The sequence below is a fragment of the Bombina bombina genome, chromosome 2 (genome assembly GCF_027579735.1).
Source record: "Bombina bombina isolate aBomBom1 chromosome 2, aBomBom1.pri, whole genome shotgun sequence".
In the NCBI taxonomy this organism is placed as follows: Eukaryota; Metazoa; Chordata; class Amphibia; order Anura; family Bombinatoridae; genus Bombina; species Bombina bombina.
In genome coordinates, this window is record NC_069500.1 from 970,888,229 (window position 1) to 970,913,750 (window position 25,522).

The 25,522-nt window shown below is 36.8% G+C and overlaps 1 protein-coding gene across 1 annotated transcript in view; it reads right to left on the reverse strand.

Moving 5' to 3' along the window:
• The window catches only part of DNAJB14 (DnaJ heat shock protein family (Hsp40) member B14), a 122,288-nt gene extending 101,924 nt beyond the window's left edge, over positions 1–20,364 (reverse strand). Inside the window, exon 1 of the mRNA XM_053703482.1 lies at positions 20,148–20,364. Coding sequence (XP_053559457.1) covers positions 20,148–20,283 — 136 coding nt within the window. The 5' untranslated portion in view covers positions 20,284–20,364. The remainder of the gene's footprint in view (positions 1–20,147) is intronic.
• Positions 20,365–25,522: the final 5,158 nt, after the last annotated feature.

Sequence of the window (25,522 nt, forward strand, 5' to 3'; positions counted from 1 at the left end):
CTATAATTCTCACAGCTCTGCTGAGAGAAATTACCTCCCTCAAAATAAGTTTTGAAGACCCCTGAGCTCTGTAGAGATGAACCGGATCATGCAGGGAATACAATGAGTTGCTGACTGAAATATTTGATGCATAGTAAAAGCGCCAAAAAACGGCCCCTCCCCCTCACACACAGCAGTGAGGGAGAACAGAAACTGTCAGAAAAACAGATTAAGCAACTGCCAAGTGGAAAAATAGTGCCCAAACATTTATTCACACAGTACCTCAGCAAATGAAAACGATTTTACATTCCAGCAAAAACGTTAAACATAATCTCTAGTTATTAAACAGCTTTATGTATTTCTTACAGTGTAATTCTAGTGAAGTACCATTCCCCAGAATACTGAAGTGTAAAGTATACATACATGACATTATATCGGTATGGCAGGATTTTCTCATCAATTCCATTGTCAGAAAATAAAAACTGCTACATACCTCTATGCAGATTCATCTGCCCGCTGTCCCCTGATCTGAAGTTTACCTCACTCCTCAGATGGCCGAGAACAGCAATATGATCTTAACTACTCCGGCTAAAATCATAGCAAAACTCTGGTAGATTCTTCTTCAAACTCTGCCAGAGAGGTAATAACACACTCCGGTGCTATTTTAAAATAACAAACTTTTGATTGAAGATATAAAACTAAGTATAATCACCATAGTCCTCTCACACATCCTATCTAGTCGTTGGGTGCAAGAGAATGACTGGGAGTGACGTAGAGGGGAGGAGCTATATGCAGCTCTGCTGGGTGAATCCTCTTGCACTTCCTGTTGGGGAGGAGTAATATCCCAGAAGTAATGATGACCCGTGGACTGATCACACTTAACAGAAGAAATTAAGTATACAGCATATTTTAACCCTAGCTAAAGAGTCTATTTACCAATCTCAAGGTGATGTTTTTTTTTAATTTTATTAATTTAATACATTATACAAAAAAGAGAAGATATCCACATAATATAAAAGTTCATGCAAACATTTTAGATTCACTATATAAAATCCCTTATCAATATTCAGTTAGTAACACTAAACATTTTATGTCCCAGATTCTCTGAATCAAATAACACACACCAGGTTTATATTCCCTCCTTAAAATCTGAATTTTAGGTGATGGCCATAAATTTTAAAATACTCTTCCTAACACAGAGTATCACTATAGTAATAAAAAAGATCAAACTTTTAATCTTCAAATAATCCCAATTCAAGAAAAAAAAAAATTGAGGTCTTTGTCAATTTTGATAACCAAAAGGTGATTTTACCCATAATTGCCGTAACTTAAGATAAGACCAAAAATAATGCTTAAGACTTGGTCTCCCTATTTGACATATACAACATTTATTTATACACGATTTATTCAAATTTGAAACCCTTTTTGGAGTAAGATAGCCTCTTTGTAATAATCTCACCTGCGACTCCCTGAAATATAAATTTCAGTGTAACCTGATTTAGCACAGCTAAACTTTTCTTAACTAAACCAAATCCAAATTTGTTGTTAGATAATTCAATGTCCCAGGTATTAGCTATCATTTTTTTTTTAAATATATATCAGAATTAACTTCTTTAAAGTGTTCTATATAAGTCAGAATATACAGAAAACATTTTAAATTTGATAAAGCAAGAATGTTCATTTGGTAGTTACCTCCAAAAAAGCATGTGAATTATTTAAATGAGAAATATAATGCAAAGCAACATTCCAGCAGCATAATCTTTATTCATTTCTTCAAAGTATTTTTTTTATATGGCTTTCCAAAAAAAAAAAAAAAAAAAAATGTAAATACCCAGAGCTCTCCATTTATTGTAGGGTTTTGTATTATAGTCATTAACTTAGGGTTTCCTACAATGGGTAAATAAGTAATTGGACAATAGTTACTTCCAATTAATTTATGAGTTCTTTCCCATGCTCTTTAAATATCCCAATACATAATATTATCCTGAATAATTTTTTGGAATGTTCCAATATATTATCAGTCAATCAGTACATAATTTAATTTAGTGTAGCTATATTATACCAACAATTGTTAGGGAGCCCCAGCCCTCCTAGTTGTAAAGGCTTATACAATTTATTTATGCGACATACGTGCCAATGCCTAGAAACAAGAAGTTGCACCAAGACAATTTCATTTTTACATATTAGCACATTCTAGGTAAGACCTCATCTTGAATAAGGAATACAGTTTGAGTACCAATTATAAAAATAAAAAAAAGGAAGAGAGCTATAAGATAAACGGATTAAAGGATTTTAACTATAAGGAAAAAGGTTAGCAAAACTGAGTTTGTGTGTATTTTTCTGGTTGTTAATGGACATAAAAAAAAATGATGCGCTAAAATGCATAGCTGTTTAAGATTTATTATTTTTTGCATGCTGTAGTTATATACATATACAAGCATTTCCTAAAGGTTGTGTTGATGCCTATTTTAGGGCTTAACAATACTGGGAGCAAGGATACCATTGGTGTCTTAAAATTAATGCAAAACAGAATGAGAAGCAGTCTGCCAGGAACGAACAGCAGCATCAATAGCTTGTTCTATGGCCCGGTTGCCACCTGGTAGTAGCTTCTTTCTGCCCAATTGTGCTTTTCACAGAGGAAAACTTTCCTGTAGTATATCAGTCTGATCCCGCCAACATGGTCAGTCCAGCTCCGAAATACCAGGCAATTCTCCTCTGAACAAGGAACATGACAACCCCAGACGATCGTTTCGGCCTCCTTTGGGCCTCGTCAGTGAGGTGCAGCCATATCCCTCTAAGCACATTGGGCAAGGAGTCCACGTCTGGTTTCCCCCATCACCCTTAGGGAGACTATCCCCAGGGTCATATTTACATATGCAAAACAGAATTAAAATTAAGTCTTGACACCCTGGTTTGAAGTGCCAAGACAACCAATGAGTGCTCCCTACTTAACCCTGCCAGTGACAGCTTACCGCATCCAGCCAAACCTAAAATGTAATCAGGTGCGGCTAGATCCTTTCTAGGCTGTATGGCTGGATACTACAAGTTCCAGAATGCTAATAAGTCAAAGAAGAATAGGACTGGTCTTGTCCGTTCCGGTAACTCAGTATATTCTAGTTACTATGTTGGCTCAGGCACTGCCTCCAGCTACCTCCTTCCAGTATGGATAAAAATCAATTATTTAAAAAAAAAAGGAAATTATTATTATTTGAATTTAAAAATGTTGTTTTTTTTTTTCAAATAATTTAAATAAAACTACTTTGAGGAAAATTCTATCTAAAGATAGTTTATATATTTTATGATACATAATAATCTAAAGGTTATCATCCTGAAATAGACTAGTTTCTAATTATATAGCACAATGCTGTATATTCTTGGTTGTAATGTTTTTTGGTAAATTAATACCTTTATTCGTTTCTGAATGTCATGCTTTCCCAGAGGATTCTGTAAGATTTTGGGCAGTTTTTCTGTCTTGAAGATAATATCACATATTATTGGTTTTGTTTCTCAAAACTGTGAATTTGTGTCTGTACACAGCAACAACTTTATAAAATAAAAAATATATACCTGAAAAGAACATAATCATAAAAGTAAAACTTTTAGGTTTCAGATAAAGCATACCATTTTTCAGATCTATTTCTGTTATTAAATTTGGTTCATTCCCTTCATATCCTTTGTTGAAGGAGAGCAATGCTCTACTGGGACCTAGCTAAACACATTGGGTGAGACAGTGACAAGCAACTAGCTCACAGTAGTGCATTGCTTCTGAGCCTACCTATGTAGAAGTTTCAACAATGGATACCAAGAGAAAGAGTTGGATGCTGCCACCAATCTCTTTAAAGTGCTTGGCATGTAAAATCCGACTAGCAAACATCCCATCTCACTAATCCATCCTGTATTAAATTTAAGAAAATAAAAAATACTAGGATCATTACTCCAACATTGTCATATGATCCATCAAGTTTACAATTTTATCTTCACAGAAAATTGCCAGCATGGTTTCATTAGGGGGTAGCTAGGTGGAGGCAGTGCAATACGTTGTAAAATATTGACAGCTTGCAACAAAGCTTAGGCAAAGAACTAAAAGGACAGTCAAGTCCAAATTAAACTGTCATGATTCAAATAGGGCATGCAATTTGAAACAACTTTCCAATTTACTTTTATCATCAAATTTGTTGAAAGCCAAACCTAGGTAGGCTCATATGCTAATTTCTAAGCCCTTGAAGGCCGTCTCTTATCTGAATCTGAAAGGTGGTGGACTTGAGCCTTTAAGCCACCATTCAGCAAGCTCAACCCAGGTGCTGAACCAAAAATGGGCCAGCTCCTAAGTCTTGCTTTTCAAATAAAGATAGCAAGAGAAGAACATTTGATAATAGGAATAATTTAGAAAGTTGCTTAAAATGAAATGCTCTATCTGAATCATGAAAGAAAATAAATTTGGGTTTAGTGTCCCTTTAAATACTATAATTTGACGGCTCAAGAAGGCCACCTTCTTAGAGGCCAATATTCTAATCATACCCTAAGAAGGTAAAGATTCATCCCACAGCAAAAGCTACAGATCAATCTCTGTGCTACTATAGCGTGCAGTCTCCGGCCTAATCTGCGGTTTATACTAGAGCAGTCTAGCAAGGCATATACTGATTTGATTTTAAGAACATTTTAAAGTATAAAATCAGTTAAACTGACTTAAAATGTCAGTTTAACTTATCCTTTACAATGTTGTTAAAAGAATTTCAGACAGTCTAGCCAGGCATATGCCGATTGTAGATTTGCAATTTCAGACAGTCTAGCAAGGCATATGCCGATTGTAGATTTGCAATTTCAGACAGTCTAGCAGACATATACTGATTGATGATTTGCAAGATGACGAGGTGGAGATTTTACCCTTTAAAATGTTGTTAAAATAATTTTATAAAAATATCACAGAAGAGAGCACAGTTACATTTTAACGTGAAAACAATCTTCTGGATTTACCACAAGAAACAGAACCTTGTCACTGATGTAGTAGTGTTGTTATGCAAGAAAACGTGACAGAGGTGGGGAATACAGACCAGTACTTTAGTTGAGGGAAGTTGATATTGAGTCCTTTGGAGGAGTCCAGGTCTTCTGGTTCTTTGTATACGTGTCCTGCCTTTTTTTTGGACTATGAGGCTGAAGGAAAAACCGCAACAATATTTCACCTGTCTTTCTTGTAGGATTTGCATGATATAAAGTATTTCTCATTTTTTCAATTGTCGTGGGACAGATTGTCTTGAAAGATTTGAATACTATATGTTTGGAAGTTGATCTCTCGTTGTAGCCCGACTTGTTTCCATATCGTCTCTTTTCTAGGTAATTTGTAAACGTTATAATGATGTCTTTGAGGGTTGGGTGGTTTTGGAAAAGGTTTTAATGCCACATGAGCTCGTTACATAGATGTTTCAGTGAGCTTCAGCGACGGGGTAATATATTTGAATAATTGTAATAGGTATGAGGGCAAGGATTCCCGTTTTACTTCTTCTGGAACTCCCCTTATCTGTAAGTTACTTCTCCTACTCCTATTGTCTAGGTCTTCAATTTTCAGTTGAGATTGTATGAGAGATTCGTATTGTGTCATTTGATGATTAGAGTCGGTCATCATGTTATTTAAGGTGTCTTGCCCTTCCTCCAGATATTCTATTCTTGACCCCAATTCATTTATGTCTTCTCAGAGATGACATTTCTGTTTTGATAAAAGTTTTCAGGTCAGCTAGATCCGATTAAGATGGCAACTTTGAAATGTTAGTTTGGATCTGAGCTAGTTATTCCGTGTGTGGGGAAGAAGTTAAAATTTGAGGCTGTGTTAACTGGCTATCAATAGATGGTGGCTCCATTAGCATTTCTGTAGTGTCAGTATCATGCTTTTGGAAGAAGGAGTTCATAGTGGCTGAAGATGCTGATAATTTTTTTTTTTTTTTATCAGTTTTGTTGTTGTTTTTGGCCGCCATTGAACTGCTGCGGTGTGTTGTTGGCAGGTTGCAATTGTGTTAGGCACAATGTGAAACTATCAAGAGCCTTGTTGCTCTTACAGCACTATGATGGAGATAAGTATATTTTTGCCAGCATTATAAATTTGATACAGGTGTAGTTTTGTGGTATAAAGTCTCCTTGGAGATTGTTATTTTAGAGATTCTTTGATTGTGTATCTCTTACAATCTTGAGTAATGAGGGAGTTTGTCCCACAGTGGAGCCCAGTGTAATGATCTGACAGTCCACACATTGGCTACTTCCATTGCTATTTACTTATAGAACCCACTTTTAATGGTGGAGTAAGTCGTTCTATGTATGTATTCGGATATTACTCACTGTATGAAGCTTGTGTGCATTTCCCTTCCAGCTGCGCTATGTGGGTCATATCTATGGCGGTGTGCTGACTTCCAAATAGTTGTGGGCCGATTCTCTTACATGCAACAGCCTTAATCAGTAGATTTTCGAGTCTCCTACAACTCTGCGTCACGTCTGCCTTGCTTTGGATTTTTCAATGGAGCGCCACGCGTCTACGGCGGCGTGTTTGTTTCTGAAGGTAAAATGGAGTTTAGCTGCGAGTCAGATCTCCTATATGCAACAGCCTTAGTCGGGTGGTAGTCGGGTCTCCCATGACTCCATATCACATCTGCCTTACTTTAAACTTTTCAGCGGAGTGCAGAGAGTAGGCCCAGTGCGAAGTCCGTTACGAAACACCAGTATTCTCTGCTGTGGCTGTGCTATCCACAAGATGAGGTTCCTGCCTGTTAGCTGTGTGCATTATTATCTTATTTTCTCTCCTGATATCACCAGATTAGAGTCGGTGACAAAGGATATGCAATGGAGCTTTTTAAAGATGCAGCCATGTTCCTGCATGGCTATGCTCCGCCCCATAGACCAGTATTTGATGTAGTCATAGAGGGTGCCAAACTTCACGTTCTATTCTAAAAGCAAATTTATTTTTCCATCCATTGATTTTTCCATTATACGTATATAAACCAAAATAGTAGAAAAGTGTATGTAGACTGCACGCTATAGTAGCACCCACTATGGTATTATATAAAAAAAAAAAGTATATGTAGACCGCACACCTATTAAAAGTATAGTAGAAAAGTGTATGTAGACTACACGCTATTGTAGCACCCACTATGGTATTATTAAAAAAAAAAAAAAAGTATATGTAGACCGCACACTATAGTAGCAAAGTGTATGTAGACTATTAAAAGTATATGTAGACCGCACACTATAGTAGCAAAGTGTATGTAGACTATTAAAAGTATATGTAGACCACACACTATGGTAGCAAAGTGTATGTAGACTGCACGCTATAGTTGCACCCCAACCTCTCTTACAAATGTGGATGTCAAAAATATATGCCAAACTGCTAGTCACCAGATTAGACCTACGCTTGCGATCAATTATCCATCTGGATCAGGTGGGATTTGTTATAAGACAGGGAACATATAATACCCGCAACCTACTGAATATATTCACCTAAGTGGCAGACATGGAACTGTCCCTCCTCACCCTGTCTTAAGATGTGGAAATAGTTATTGATAGGGTGAGGTGGGGCTATACGATTCAGACTTTGAGGCCCATTTATGAAAGGTCTTGCGGACCTGATCCAACAGTGCGGATCATGTCCTCAAGACCTCTCTGAATGCAGAGAGCAATACGCTCTCCGTATTCAGCATTGGCCGCCCCCTGCTGACTCGCGGCCAATCGGCCGCCAGCAGGGTGGTGTCAATCAACCCGATCGTATTTGATCGGGTTGAATTGCGGCGATTCCTGCCCGCCTCATCAGAGCAGGCGGACAGGGTTATGGAGCAGCGGTCTTTAGACCGCTGCTTCATAACTGCTGTTTCTGGCGGAGCTTGATAAATGGGCATCTGAGTATTTGGGATCCCAGATTCCTTCAGAACTGCTATTAAGGTCCTATACTCTATCCCATCTGCTTTTAAAGGTGTTGGACTTTGCTACCCTGGGATACCTATTAGAAATTATACACAACATGGCTCCTCTCTCCCTTTCTATTTGCCCTGACTATTGAACCACTGGATGCTGCAACCAGAAAATCCAGAGACAATCAGGGCTTTTCTTTCTCGACACCGAGCAAAAACTTGCTTTATTTGCCGACGACCTGACACTCTTTATAACAGATCTGTTGACTTCCCTAAAGTCAATGATGTCCCTCATGGATGATCTTACTATAAAGTAAACAATGGCAAAACTGAAGCACATTCCTTAGGCATCCCCTCTAGGGAACTACAAATACTTAAAAAAAAAAAAAACATACTCCTTCAAATGGCCGATTAGGTGGATAAGTCACTTGGGAGTATTGCTCTCCCACGATAAATCTATTGTTAAAGGGATACTGAACCCAAATTTTGTTTCTCATTATTCAAATAGAGCATGCCATTTTAAGCAACTTTCTAATTTACTCCTATTATCAATTTTTCTTCGTTCTCTTACTGTATTTATTTGAGAAATCAGGAATGTAAGCATAGGAGCCGGCCAATTTTTTGTTGAGTAACTGGGTAGTGCTATCCAGGTGCTGAACAAAAAATGGGCTGGCTCCTAAGCTTAGAATCCTGTTTTTTCAAATAAAGATAGCAAGAGAACAAGAGAATTTGATAATAGGAGTAAATTAGAAAGCTTCTTAAAATTGAATGCTCTATCTGAATCATGAAAGAAAAAAAAATTGGGTTTAGCTTTAATGACAACTATAATACATTACTTAATATGAGGTTGATGCTTCATTACAGAAAATATGATGATAAGATTTCCTGGCTGGGACTGGTTGCTGCCATTACAATTATGGTTTTACCAAAGTCAACAAACTTTTCTCATCGTTTACCCCTCAAAGTACCTGTGCCCCTTCTTAATAAATGTCAATCTTTATTTAACACATATATATTTGGAATTATAAGGGACCACGGGTTGCGGCTCGTATCCTCCAGAACTTCTGATATGGGAGGTATTTGACTCTCTAATGTCCAACTTTACTATGAATCGGCAATGAGATCTCATTTCTCAGCCTGGGCGCCTAACCTTCCACTAACTAGACAAAGAGCCAGAACAGGCTGTACTCCCGGACTACGTTGAACTGGAGGATTTACTTTGGGTCCCGCCGCACTGCACAATTTACCTCATTTCAAGAGCATATATGCAATACATCTCTAAATGTCATTTGTAGCCATTTCAGAGAGCCTTGTACATGTGCTATATAATAGTAATGTGTCAAAAAGTGCCTTTAGTTGTCAAAGTTGTTACTGTAAAATGATTTTTAAAACCGGTTAAAGAATATTGAGAAAATGGAATTGCAATCGCACATGTCCTTCATTGCATTATTATTATTATACTTTATTTATGAAGCACCAACATATTCTGCAGCGCTGTCCATGGATACAATATGCATATCAATAACTACAGAGAATTTGTGTATCAACTAGGGCTGCAACGAAGTATTTTCATAATCAATTAGTTGGCCGATTATTTTTTCAATTAATCAGATAAAAAAAAAAAATTAAAAAAAAAAAAATTAACCCCTTAACGACCAAGGACGTACGCCACACGTCCTCAAAAAAAATACACTTAATGACCGAGGACGTGTGGCGTACGTCCTTGGTCTGGAAAGCAGCTGGAAGCGATCCTGCTCGCTTCCAGCTGCTTTCCGGTTATTGCAGTGATGCCTCAATATGGAGGCATCCTGCAATAACCCCCCTTGGCCATCCGATGCAGAGAGAGCCACTCTGTGGCCCTCTCTCCACCGGACATCGATGGCCGGTATCGTTGGTGGGTGGGAGCTTACGTGGGAGGCGGGTGGGCGGCCATCGATGTTGTGTATGGAGTGGAGGGGGGCGGGATCGGGGGCGGGACCCACGGGGGCGCGCGCGTGCACGGGGCGGGAGCGGGTGGGAACCGCTACACTACAGAAAAACATAAAGTAAAAAGTAAACAAAAAAAATAAGGTTTAAACTTTAAAAATATAATCTAAGGGATCTGGAAGGGGTGGGGGGTTGGTCTTGGTGGGGGGGAAAGCTACACTACAGAAAATGGCGCTTTTTTTAATAAAATGGCAAATTTTTTGCAAAACTGGGTACTGGCAGACAGCTGCCAGTACCCAAGATGGCGCCCATTAAGGCAGAGGGGAAGGGTTAGAGAGCTGTTAGGTGGGGGATCAGTGAGGTTGGGGTCTAAGGGGGGGGATCATACACATCAGCATATGTAAATATGCTTTTTTTTTTTAAAAAAAATGGCCAAATACCTTTTATTTTAGTACTGGCAGAGTTTCTGCCAGTACTTAAGATGGCGGGGACAATTGTGGGGTGGGGGAGGGAAGAGAGCTGTTTGGGAGGGATCAGGGGGTCTGATGTTTCAGGTGGGAGGCTGAGCTCTACACTAAAGATAAAATTAACCCTGCAAGCTCCCTACAAGCTACATAATTAACCCCTTCACTGCTAGCCATAATACACGTGTGATGCGCAGCGGCATTTAGAGGCCTTCTAATTACCAAAAAGCAATGCCAAAGCCATATATGTCAGCTATTTCTGAACAAAGGGGATCCCAGAGAAGCATTTACAACCATTTGTGCCATAATTGCACAAGCTGTTTGTAAATAATTTCAGTGAGAAACCTAAAATTGAGAAAAATTTAACTTTTTTTTTAATTTGATCGCATTTGGCGGTGAAATGGTGGCATAAAATATACCAAAATTGGCCTAGATCAATACTTGGGGTTGTCTACTACACTACACTAAAGCTAAAACTATCCCAAAAAGCTCCCTACATGCTCCCTAATTAACCCCTTCACTGCTGGGCATAATACACGTGTGGTGCGCAGTGGCATTTAGCGGCCTTCTAATTACCAAAAAGCAACGCCAAAGTCATATATGTCTGCTATTTCTGAACAAAGGGGATCCCAGATAAGAATTTACAACAATTTATGCCATAATTGCACAAGCTGTTTGTAAATAATTTAAGTTAGAAACCAAAAGTTTGTGAAAAAATTTGTGAAAAGTGAACGATTTTTTGTATTTGATTGCATTTGGCGGTGAAATGGTGGCATGAAATATACCAAAATGGGCCTAGATCAATACTTTGGGTTGTCTACTAAAAAAAAAATATATACATGTCAATGGATATTCAGAGATTCCTGAAAGATATCAGTGTTCTAATGTAACTAGCGCTAATTTTGAAAAGAAATGGTTTGGAAATAGCAAAGTGCTACTTGTATTTATGGCCCTATAGTTTACAAAAAAAGCAAAGAACATGTAAACATTGGGTATTTCTAAATTCAGGACAAAATTTAGAAACTATTTAGCATGGGTGTTTTTTTGTGGTTGTAGATGTGTAACAGATTTTGGGGGTCAAAGTTAGAAAAAGTGTGTTTTTTTCCATTTTTTCCTCATATTTTATAAAAAATTTTTATAGTAAATTATAAGATATGATGAAAATAATGGTATCTTTAGAAAGTCCACTTAATGGCGAGAAAAACGGTATATAATATGTGTGGGTACAGTAAATGAGTAAGAGGAAAATTACAGCTAAACACAAACACCTAAAAAATGTAAAAATAGCCTTGGTCCCAAACGGACAGAAAATGGAAAAGTGCTGTGGTCATTAAGGGGTTAAAGAGACACTGAACCCAAATTTTTTCTTTTGTGATTCAGACAGAGCATGTAATTTTAAGCAACTTTCTAATTTACTCCTATTATCAATCTTTCTTTGTTCTTTTGCTATCTTTATTTGAAAAAGAAGGCACCTAAGCTAAGGAGCCAGACAATTTTTGGTTCAGAATATTGGACAGCACTTGCTTATTGGTGGATGAATTTATCCACCCAGGTTGTTCACCAAAAATGGGCCGACATCTAAACTTACAATTTTGCTTTTTAAATAAAAGATACCAAGAGAAGGAAGAAAAATGAGAATAGGAGTAAAATCAGAAAGTTGCATGCTCTATCTGAATAACGAAAGAAAAAAGTTTGGGTTCAGTGTCCCTTTAAGGGATGGTCTACACCAATATTTATAATAGATAATCCCTTTATTACCCATTCCCCTGTTTTGCATAACTAACACTGAGAATATTTAGCTAAATTACGAAATTGTAAAAAAATTGGTTTTAAAATCCCCCCCTGAACTGAATAAAACTTGCTGGCATAGAATGCTATTCGACTAATTCTCTGGGCGCAGGCTGAATAAGTTCTGTTCACAGACTGGACTTCCTCATTAGTGTGAGCATGCACATTGAAGTCTAAAACAGATTGAGTAATAAAAGTGTATATTTCAAAAAAAACCTCTTATGCCAAGTATATGTCCCAGACGCCCTATTGCCGATGTTATGGCGATTATATGTCACCTCAGACACCAGACAATATGGTTAAAGCAAATAAGTTAAGTCTCAGTTTTATGCCACATTAACCCCCTGACTTAATGTATGGGTCTCATGTGCCAATAATACCAAGCCATAAAAGACTTAAAAACAGATGCATAGCTTACTACACTTGCTTTTTTTAAAAATTTTATATTTGATATAAATAGCGGATATAAGGTCTGCTTTGATCAGGGGTGGCACAGTAGCAGCATACAAAGCCAAGTGTATAACTAGGAACCACTGGAACACGTAGTAAAATTGGAGGAAGGACCCCAGACGAGCACCTATTCATTACAAAATAGCATGCAATAGACTACTTCACTAATACACATTATGGCTTGTTTGTTTTACAAATTTAGAAGCAGGTTAAAACACTGACAGAATTTTCTCCAGTTTTTATGCTGTGGGTGAGCAGGTATTTTTATTTACATACACACATTTTATATACTAAAGAGTGAATAACCATACTTAGTGTAATGCCAATAAATATGCTACAGTGTATTGGTGTCAATAAGGTGTTACTTTATATGAATTCCAAGGACACCAGCAGTTAACATGACCTTACTGCTCAGTGGCAGTTGAGGCTGCTGTATCTGCTGCAAGTCATTGATACGGACTGTCTAGTACTATGCTGCAGATAACATGCTGTAAACTGCAACTCTTAACATTTAAACTTTAAAGTGAAAGTAAATCCTAGCGTTTTACAAACACTAGGATTTACTATTAAAACAAATAAAGGGCACTTTCATTCATGAAGTATAAAAGATACTTCATGCAGAAAGCTCCTTTATTTGATTCAACCGATCGCCGCTCTTAGCTCCTACAGCAGCGCATGGCTAAAATAATTTTTGGCTAAGAGGTGACGTTTTCACCTCTTAGCCAATAGCAGTGCGATAAATCCAGCTCCCATGGGCACAAAGTCGGATTTACCGCACGGCTATTGGCTAAGAAGTGAAAACGTCACCTCTTAGCCAAAATTGTTTTTAGCCGTGGGCTGCTGTAGGAGCTAAGAGCGGCGATTGGTTGAATCGAATAAAGGAGCTTTCCACATGAAGTATCTTATACTTCATGAATGAAAGTGCCCTTTATTTGTTTCAATAGTAAATCCTAGTGTTTGTAAAACGCTAGGATTTACTTTCACTTTAACTCACTTCCTCCCACTTTCTTTACAAAGTAACAGAGCGGCATGCTGACAATACATTTTATTGCTAGCTAGTTCTCTGCATAGACAGTTATCTTGAGAGATTCCACAGATGAACAAAAACACAGCAACCCTTCAAACCTGAGAACCGTTCGTTCTCCTTGTACCTTATCTGAGTCTACTGCCGTGATTTCCCTACTCATGCCCAGCCTGCCCCTGATATTCAGCACCTGTGTGCTTCAAACACAAGAGGAGCTAGAGAAGAGGATGGGAGGGCAATCTGGGTATGACATGAACTAAAGTGCCGCCTGGGTCCTTTGGACCCACTTGGTCCCATCATTGAAGTGAATAGTGATGATAAATTGAAAGGATTCACTAATTACCATACGATTCTAAACTAAAAATAATCAAATTTACTTGACGTTTTGGCATGTTGCATTAAAAAAAACAACAACATTCCTTTGCGCATGCGTTAGCGACGTCATGCTGCTTCTAATGCGCATTTAAATTGTGAAGACATAGCTGCTCACAGTTCATGGGATACGGAGAGTCATTGGAGTACATATTTTAAGCAATAGAAGTGTAAGTATAGGACTGCAGCGCTATTAAACTTTTACAAATGATGAATTAAAAATGTATCAGCAATTTTAAACTTAAAAATTACATAGAGTTTAAGAGTTTTATTTTTTACATTTTTGAAATATATATATATTCTAACTAATGAATAATTAGATTGCGGGTGGAGCCGAGATCTAAGTAACTGCGTGAATAGAACATAGTAGAGGGGGCGGAGCATATGAATGAAGCAACGTATTGGTAAGATTATAATTTATTATTGAAATATAATTCAAATTTAAAGTGAAGGTCAATTTTCATGTGAAAGTGCCCAGTTTTTAAAAAAAAAAAAAATTAAAAAAATAATAAAAACAGGGGCACTTTCATAGCACCGTATTTTAAAAATACTTACCTTGTTCTTCTGAAACGTCAAATCGCCATTCTGAAACGATGCCCCGTCTGGTTCACTTACCCAGCAATGCCGAAAACCGGCTTCCTCCAATCACGGCGTTGCCTCAGGCAATGATTACCCGGGGGGGGGGGGGGGGGAGCCGTGATTGGAGGATGCCGGAATCGTCATTGCTGACGTATGAAGAGGCTTGCGACGGGCTGGTGAAGCACTGGAGTGGCTTCAAGAAGAAAAGGTAAATATATTTTTAAAAAATGGCTGAAATGTCAATTTTCATGAATGAAAGTACCCTTGTTTTTTAAAAAAACGGGCACTTTCACATGAAAATTAACCTCGACTTTTAAAAAAATATATACAGCGACTAATATCTACATGTTACGTTTAAGAATATTAGATGGTGTAAAATACTATAAATTACCATCACTTTAACCGGCCCTGGATGTAGCTTTGCAGGACCGGGTACTAGGCACTATTAGGCAGGACCGACCAGGTAACGAAAAGTAAACTTTTTGACTGGTCTGGTGTTACTTTGTCCTGCCTAACAGTGCCTTGTACCGAGTCCTGCACAGCTACTTTAGAGTGTTCCACGCTAAGGCCCACTACCAGTAAGATGTCGCCGCTGCAGACCAGTATATGCTGTGGGGGGGGGAGTTTAAGGTGGCGCTGTTGTGAAAATCAGTCTGCACTCTGTGGGAGCAGTAAGATGGCGCTGCAGCGCCAAACAGTGTATGAGGCTCAGCTACTAACTGTTTAAATAATGACATGGTTATATCTTTTACCTCTGTGGTTACCTTATATCTAAGCCTTTACAGTCTGCCCCCTTATTTCAGTTCTTTTGACAGGCTTGCATTTTAGCTAATCAGTGCTGACTCCTAGGTAACTCCACGGGAGTGAACACAATGTTATCTATATGGGACACATGAACTAGCGCTGTGTAGCTGTAAAAAAATGTCAAAATGCACTGAGATAAGTGGCGGCCTTCAAGGGCTTAGAAACTAGCAAATAAGCCTACCTAGGTTTAGCTTTCAACAAAGAATACCAAGAAAACAAAGCAAATTTGATAAAAGTAAAATTGGAAAATTGTTTAAAGGGATTCTAAATATGCATAGACCGATATATCAGAGTGGCCAATTTTTAGGGCCGATATTTGGAATTTCTGAAATATTGGTATCGGCCAGAAACTTACCGATATTACCGATATGGAGCAAACCAAAAGAAATTTAGCTGTATGTACTTAAAGGAAACTATGTCGTTTTAAGTGACACAAATCATTTATAGCACATATAAGCTGGACATAGCATCTAATAATAAATAGCACTGATAAAAGTCCAAGCTCAGTTACCAACTACCATACCACCAATGTCAGGCCTGTAGATGGACTAGCATAAACAAACATATATGATTTGTGAAATGGAAAATGTAATCTTTAAGTGGCACTTAAAGCTACATAGTTTCCCTGAAGTACACAGAGTTAAATTACTTTTGATTTGCTTATAGGGGTCAGCAATACATAAAATCAATCTGCTTGCAATTTGCTGTCACAAATAGAACATTTTTTGTTGCATTCTGATACATTTTACACATTAGCAAAACATTTCACTAAAGCTGCTATATTTGACAATTGTTTTAATTTAAATATTTTATTTTCCCCTTTAAAGAGAAAAAAAAATTAAAAAAAAAAATGATAGTTCAGGCACACCAATTAAAGGGACAGTCTAGTCCAAAGCAAACTTTCATTATTCAGGTAGGGCATGTAATTTTAAACAATTTTCAAAGTTACACCTATCACCAATTTTGTTTTGTTCTATTGGTATTCTTAGTTGAAGGCTAAAATTAGGGAGGTTCATATGCTAATTTCGAAGCCCTTGAAGGCTGCCTCGTCTCAGGGAAGTTTTACAGTTTTTCACAACTAGAGGGTGTTAGTTCATGTGTTTCATATAGATAACACTATGCTCATGCACGTGGAGTTCCAAGGAGTCAGAACTGATTGGCTAAAATGCAAGTCTGTCAAAAGACCTGAAATAAGGGGGCAGTCTGCAGAGGCTTATATACAAACTAATCACAGAGGTAAAAAGTGTATTAAAGGACCAGTCAACACAGTAGATTTCCATAATCAACAAATGCAAGATAACAAGACAATGCAATAACACTTAGTGTGAACTTCAAATGAGTAGTAAAATTTTTTCTGACAATTTTAAAAGTTATGTCTTTTTCCACTCCCCCTGTACCATGTGACAGCCATCAGCCAATCACAAATGCATACACGTACCATGTGACAGCCATCAGCCATTCACAAATGCATACACACTTATTCTTGCACATGCTCAGTAGGACCTGGCGACTCAAAAAGTTTAAATATAAAAATAATGTGCACATTTTTTTAATAGAAGCAAATTGGAAAGTTGTTTAAAATGGCATGTTCTATCTGAATAATGAAAGTTTAATTTTGATTGAGTGTCCCTTTAATATAACTGTGTTGGTTTTGCAAAGCAAGGGAATGGGTAATAAAGGAATTATCTATCTTTTAAAACAATAAATATTCTGGTGTAGACTGTCCCTTTAAATGTCCACAACAACAAACCTGGAGTAGAAAGCTATGCAGTATAAAAGACTAGTATCAATATTCTCTAGCAGTGGCTAACAATGCTCTGACCATTGGGTGGCGCTGTTACACACAAAACTGCCCATAAGTGACATAAAAAAACCTTATAGTCCACTCCTCAGTACCAGGGAAGGTATCTGCAACTCAGTAAATATATATGAGCATATTAAAAATTCAAGCAAATAAATTAAATCTAGGACTGATTTTCCAACATGTCCTTTCTTTCTCTATCAATTGGCAGTATATATAGATACACACACAGTAAGTAATATATATATATATATATATATATATATATATATATATATATATATATATATATTTTTTTTTTTTTTTTTTTTACTGTACTTGTAACGCAATGTATGAAAAAAAACAGAAGAACATGCTGAAATGTTATGCTTTCTGCACTATAATGTTTTTCTACTTAACTGGGGGTACTGAAGAAATTGTGTAGTGTCTAGCTTTGCAGTAGTGACTTAAATTTAATTTTATATCAGTGTGCAGTTTAAAAGGGATTTATGCCATTTTTATATGTTTTGGGAAGCAATTGAATAAGTTAATTTTCAAGCACTTTATTTTTTCCAGTTGCTTACTTTTAATGTTTAAAATTTTAATAAGCATGTTGAGTTTATACCAGATTTGTGTAGAAATTGTGTTGATTTTTCAAAACTTTAAATGTACAGAATATTGGCCCCTGTTATCCGTTATCGGCCTGAAAGGCGGTCAATAATCGGTATCGGCCCTAAAAAAAAACATCGGTCTATCCCTAATACTAAACTGAAATCTTTTATGTTATTATTCAGATAAAACATGCAATTTTACGCATCTTTCTAATTTACTCCTATTATTACATTTTCTTCTCTCTTGCTATATATATTTAAGAAGCAGGAATGTAAATCTTAGGAGCTGGACCATTTTTGTTCAGGACCTGGGTTACACTTTCTTACTGGTGGCTAAATGTAGCCACCAATAAAGCAAGCACTATCCAGGGTGCTGAACCTAAAAATCTGCTTTTTTTTTTTTTTTAAATAAAGATGGCAAGAGAACGAAGACAAATTGATAATAGGATTAAAATGCTTAAAATTGCATGCTCTCTCTCTCTCTCTATCTGAATCATTAAAGAAAAAAAAAAAAGTGGGTTTAGTGTCCCTTTAAAATGTCATGCCCTATCTGAATCATGAAAGTTTAATTTTGACAAGACTGTCCCTTTAAAAATGTAAATAGAGTTTAAATATATATTTTTTTAATTATTTTTTTTTACCAGTGTCCGACTTACACCTGCTTTCAAGATGCTGATTTTTTTTCCAGTTGCCATTAGAATATCATGGTGCTAAAAAAAACATAATCCCTGATACCCACATCATCCGATTCTGTACCCCTAAAGTGCATCAAATCTGTTTATATATTATTTCCCGGTGCTTTTAGGGTAACAGTCTGACACATTAGCACATATGCAGTTTAAAGGAACAGTAAACAAAAAAAACAAAAATTGCATTATAAGTCTGAATAGAATACCTTTTTACAATATACTGGCATTGGAGCAAATGTACATATACTGTATTTGTTTGTCCTGTGCACCAGCATTCAAACACTATGCCTGCTCAATTAGCCAGTAATGGCCTTGTATGATGCAAACTTATTCTTCAAGGACAAGATACATGCTACCCACCACCAGCTATCTGAGATGGCACAGTGTGTAAATGACATAGCATATGCTACTGAAACAGGAATAGATTTATACTAGAAGCATTTTTTAAAATACCAGTACATTGCAAACATGCTTCTATCCAAACTGAAATGTACTCATGTGCATTTTAAGTTGAACTATTATGACCCTTTAATAAATGTTTATCTATAACCAGTTTGACAACCTAAGTCTTAGGAACCACAATTCAGGCTTCCAATTCTATAGTTTGAACACAGTATGTATTCTACATTTGTTGAGTTAGAATTTTGCACTTTGACCTTATGCCAGGGTACAATGGTAGATAGAGATAGATAGATAAAAGCACCAGACATTTTGAAACCCTTCTAGGGCTATGTTTTGACAGGTACAAGTGATTTTAAACACTTGCATGGTAAGGATTATTTTGTAAAACTTTGGGTCCATATAACATAGGTCTATACATAAATCTATTTAGCAGAGTGTACCTGGTCTATAGTTGTACAGAGAGTTAGAGCATAATGAATGAATGAGGAAAGCTTAGAAGGGACAGTAAGAATAAAAATGAAATTTTAATGGATTGGGGTATAAAATTTTCAACAAATTTCCATTTTACGCCTGTTATGGGATTTTTTCCCTTTAGGTATATTTTTGAAGTCTCTGCTAAATGAAACACAGCCCAGTGAAATTAGCTAATCAATTTTGCTATCTCTCTGCTCAAAATCCTCTCTCAATGTATACACAGTTAGGACAACACTTATAGAGAAAAATCAGAAAATTATTATTTTATCTCACCACCCACTACGAGTGTGATTTATTTATAAACGTTGTTTACATAGCTTTTCTATAACCGTTACTTGAAACCCAAAATGTTTATTTTACAATTCAGATAGAAGTTGGAAAGTTGTTGAAAATTATATGCTCTATTATACACTTTGCTTATATCTCTAACAATACACTGTCCCTTTAAATAATAATCTTAGATAGACTGTGTGCACGTGCTGTTAAAGGGACACTATACACTAATTTTTTTTTGCATAAATGTTTTAATCTATTACCATTGTTTGCAACAATGTTTATAACGTTATACCTAAAACAATGTATAAATTCTATATATATGAAACAGTTATAACGTCTAGTAGAAGCATCTTTGCTATTTGTAGTGTACTGCAAAACTATAAGCAAAATGAATACATGTAATTTACATTTTGATCATTACAGTCCTTGAATAAAGCAAACTGCTGAAAGAATACTGATTGCCTATAGACGTATAAGCAAAAGCTTGTTTCAGAGCTAAAACAGGGTTTCACACACATTAGAAAAAAAAAGCGTATATCAATCATATTATACAGAGTCCCTTCCCAATGCAATATGTCACACGGTTTTTACACTATGTCATCTAGGGTGACACTAGTGAGTACATATCAGGCCTGCTGCTACTCACCACGGGCCTCTTTGCTCGGATACAGTCTACCCGCTTTCTCTATGAATTTTCGTGCTTTCTCATGATCTCCTGCCGCTAGCGCCTCTCGCCCGATTCGCACACAGCGCTGCGCCTCATCTTTATTGCCCTCCATCATATCCCGGGGCTTCTATGCCCCACCGGTCCACACAAGTCAGCTGATGACAGGGAAAGGGAAGAGATGCTGAGCTGCCCGAGGCCCCGCCCATCCCTTACTGACGTCATAAGACCGCCATCTTACTTCTCCCTCAGGTGGTACTACTACTTTTGTTGGGATCTCTTTACGGCGGACACCTTTTTTTACCACAGTAAACCTGCCATCTTTGTACTCTTAGGTTTATGCATTTTACGTTGAAATTGAAAACAGGAGTACTGAGACGATTTTTACACCTGACAAAGAGTAGAAAACAATCCAAAAATATGACCGAACTATTATATTATAAAACACGTTGTTAATTGCCTATATCGGTTGCGATATTTGCCGACAAGAAAACTCAAAAAATATAACGTGAACTTTTTTTGAATATGTAATGATGTAATAGGAAATTACATGGATTTCATTTGAACATCACAAGAAATTATGATGTGATTAATGTCACTGTCACACATGAGTTTCAGCATACATTGTTATATAATGGAGATACTATTATGCAAGCATTTAAACGGACAGTCAAGTCCAAAAAAACTTTAATTTTCAAATAGGGCATGTAATTTTAAACAACTTTCCAATTTACTTTTATCAATAATTTTGCTTTGTTCTCTTGGTATTCTTAGTTGAAAGCAAACCTAGGAAGGCTCATATGATAATTTCCTTGAAGTCCTCCTCTTTTTTATTTGCTTTTCACAGCAGGGGAGAGCTAGCTCATGTAAGCCATATAGATAGCATTGTAATAACGCCTGTGGCTAGTGGCAGACACTGCACTAATTGGCTAAAATGCAAGTTAATAGATAATAACTAAAAGTCATGTGATTAGGGGCGGTCAGAAGATGCTTAGATACAAGTTAGTCACAGAAGTTAAAAGTATATTATTATAACTGTGTTGGTTATGCAAAACTGGGGAATGGGTAATAAAGGGATTATCTATCTTTTTAAACAATAAGAATTCTGGTGTTGACTGTCCCTTTAACCTCTTAAGGACATATGACGGATTTTTTCCGTCATAAAACCATTGAGCAAACTGAAAGCTGTGTCCTTAAAGGGTTAATTGGGAAAAACATGTAATCTTGACGATCCCAGCTGTTTATGTATGACACAGATTTTGATAATGGACCTTTACTTCATAATATATTTTATATTATTATTTATATTTTGAATATTTTAATCATGCTATTCAATAATGTAACCTGGAGAAAACACCCTAAAGCAGAGATAGCCAGCCGGTGTACTAAGGGCCTTTTGCACTGGTTTATAAAAATACCTAAAATGTACGACATACTTTTAGTGACCCAAGGAAGTGACACAAAGTTGTGCTTTGGGTGTTCAGAACTCAAAAGAGCATCTTAAAGGGGAGACCAGAAGGTAGAGGGGTACCCTACAATCCCCTAGGCCACTGAACATTTTTAGGAAGTCTATTATTATTATGTTTATTAACAATAATAAATGTACCTATATGTAAGCGTTAAAGGGCCACTAAAGTCAGAACTAAAGTTTCATAATTCAGATAGTTTGCAATTTAAAAAAAACTTTCCAATATACTTTATCAAAATTATTTTTTATTTGCACTTTGTGAAGCTCCAGCTCCTACTGAGCATGTGCAAATGTGCATAGTACAGTATATACTATTATGCATTTTGTGATTAGCTATAATGAAAAAAGGGGACTAAGAATATATAAATTCCCCACTTTTGAGGTTGATGTTAATGACAAAGAGTTTGTCAATACTGGTTGTGTCTGAGTGTTCCTCTTGCCTTTTGTTATTATTAATTCGTTATAGAACAAAATACTTGAATAAGGTTAAATTTGAGATAGATATACAATTGAAACTAAAAAAAGGTAGCTCAGATCCAAATTTGATGGCATCCTCCGGAATTCAGTAGCTCAAAGTAAACAATTTATTATGGAAAATAAACACCTTATTTTTATAAGGGATAAAACAGATTATTTATCTAACTCTGTGTATATCTGGAGTAAGAAACAATGCAATGATTATAGACACAGTGTGTCACATTTTAAAAACAAGAGGGGCAATCAAAATCTGTATCATTCACAGATCGTGAAACGGAGTGGTCATCAGATGATAATCAGGCACTGAGGATATTGTAAATGTACAAATGGGTATTAATACCAACCAACAGCCAGGTATTCTTAAACATTCACAAACACAATCAACATGTGCTCCCATTAACATAGATCAGAGTGCAAGAACAAAAGAAAAACCTGTGAATAGAGAAGGAAACAGGAATTCCAAATATGTTCCAAGTTGTGATTTAGTCACATTTCAGATGTTAGCTTCAGAAACAACTGCGACTTCTGGTGAAGTAAACCGTGGGGTATATTTTAAGAACAAATCAAAATGTTACCAGATACAAAGCAGAGACCCCATTATTGAAACTTTCCACAGTTGTATTGAAGCTGACTTACATGCCTTGAAAGACAATCCTACTACACACTACAAAAGAGAACTAGTGCAGATTTTGGATGATGGTCTAGAACATAGGTTTCTGGATGAACAAACAACTCACTATCTTGATGATAAATTTCACAGAATCCCTATGTTCCACCACCTTTCCGAAAGTCCACAAGTCTATCTCTAATGCTTAGGGTCGCCCCATAGTGAGTGGTATTGACTCGTTGCTGGAGTGTCTCTCACAGAGGCTTGATGCCATCCTCCAACCTATAGTGATATCTTTACCATCATACACAAGTGACTCCAAACACATTTTGAATCTTGTACGGAACCTTAAGTGGGATAACTCCTATATCTGGGTGACAGTGGATGCAGTCTCCTTGTACTCCCCCATACCCAATAACATGGGTATAGAAGCTGTGAGATTTTTTTCTTTATCACACAGAACACACGGTAGAATTTCAGGCATTTGTCATATGTGTGAACTTATTTGTTGACTCATAATTTCTTCAGTTTTGAGGGGATTTACTATCTCCAGAGATGTGGCACTGCCATAGGGGCAAAATTTGCCCCCTCATATACCAACTTATATCTTGGCTTTGGAGATATTAACCCCTTTAGGTCTTGTATACGGTTTTACAAGCAGCATATAGATGACTTTCTGGTCTGGACCTTTGGAATCTATACATTTGTTTATTGATTGGTTAAATCAAAATTATTTGGGTCTTCGTTTTAATTTTGAATTTGACCCTATTAAAATTAATTTTCTTGATCTAAGCCTATTTGGCACTGTTGACGGTACAGTTAATACTAACGTTTATTGAAAACCCATATCTGGCAATACTCTGCTTCATGCAACCAGCTGTCATCCAAAGAATACTTATTACGCAGTAGCAAAGGGTCAATTTACCCAGCTTAAACAAAACTGCAGTAGACAGCAGGATTATATGCATGAAGCAAAGCAACTGGAATTAAGACTAAAAGAGAGAAAATATACACATGGCCATATTGAACAAGCAAGAAACACGGTTGCAAATTTGTGAAGAGTAACTTTATTACTAGACAAAAACACTACTAAAGCTAAGGGGAGCATTGTCAAAGTGGTACATTTTGTAACAGGTTATAGTGTCCAGTATTCCAAGATCTGTGGCATTATAAAAAAGCACTTTCCTATCTTAGCCGCTGACGACAAGTGGATAGGTTTGGTGCAGGAGGGCATACGTTGCTCATAGAAAAAGTGTTGCACTCTGGAGTCCATTTTAGCTCCTACACAATTAAAACAGAATGATAGATCTGCGAGCTGTTGGCTCAGACATGTGGGAATGTTCAAATGTGGACACAAAGTGTAAGCCCTGCGAATATGTTCAAGTCACCAACAACTTTACGTCAGTGGTTAAAGGACAATTTATGAGATTAAATCAGGTCTTAATTGCACATCAACATATGTTATATATCTTATTACATGTGTCAAATGTAATATTCAGTATGTGGATCTCACCTCCAGAGACATTAATTCCCGTATTAGGGAACATATTTCTACCATCAGCAGAGGTAGATCTACCATGCCTCTTGTTCAACACTTTACTATCAAACACAATAGTGAATTCAATTCCTTTAGGTGGGTCATTATTGAAAAAGTGTTGGTACCCAAAAGAGGAGACATTGATCAGCTGTTAGCCAAGTGTGAGGTGTTTTGGATATTTCCGCTAAGAACCAGAACTCCACTAGGGCTTAATTCTAGATATGACCTGATCAATTTCTGGGAATAATCTCCTCTCTGTTTCCTTTAGTACATTAATGTATGTTATTTAATCTCCCCCTTTCCCTTATGCCCCTTTTTGCACTTGTATTTTAATATATATATATATTTACAAATATGCATACATAAGGTTATTTCTTTATTGTTGTTTTTCTTTTATGTATTGAGCATAATTATTATTATATACTGGGAAATATGTATACATGCTTGTGCATTTACTTGTATATATGCTTGTGTATTCGCCTGTATATTTGTCTATACACATTTGTGTGGATGTAAGTTATTATAATCATTGCTACTCTGTTTCTATTATGTCATTTATGGCAGGCAAATGTGTATCCATTGTGCTTCCTAATTTAGCCACATACAGGGTAAATTCTGCTGCTAAAAATCGTTTCTGCATTGTGATTAGTTATAATCATGGAGGGCATACCTTTTTATGTATATCTCTTATCCAATCAGATGGAGAACATACCTTTTTAAATCTTGTGTTAGGTGTAGCACCTTAGGCTATGATTACGGCGCATTGCCGAAACATGTAAGCCATCATTGGAACTTTCTGCGTTTTTAAAGATTGTTCAATAAAATTTGATTTTTATTTTACAACATAGGGGGACTGTCACATTTTTCATTATCACTTTGACCAGTTTAAGTCCTGCTTTTCCTCAAGTGATCCACTGGAGCCGGTCCGATGACCTCTTTTACCACCCTACGTCACATTGGACTTCATCATCCTGGTGCCGAGAACCATTTGCTTTGCTGGACGGAGACAACAACCCCCGGGAGGTTGCAGAAATTGCACACTAAGTTCTCAGTCCGTAAGGAGTATGGATCTAACCCGGAAGTCTTCCTGATACCCAGCGCTAGTGCAACTAGGCCTCTACATCTTGTGTAGGAACACTCTGCGGACACAGGTATCGGATTACTGCTTGAAAATAGCAGATATATGTTATGTTTTTTTTTAATGGAGGTATGTCTGAAGACCTGTCAGATATTGGTAATTTTACCAGATTTATTTCACAAGGCACACA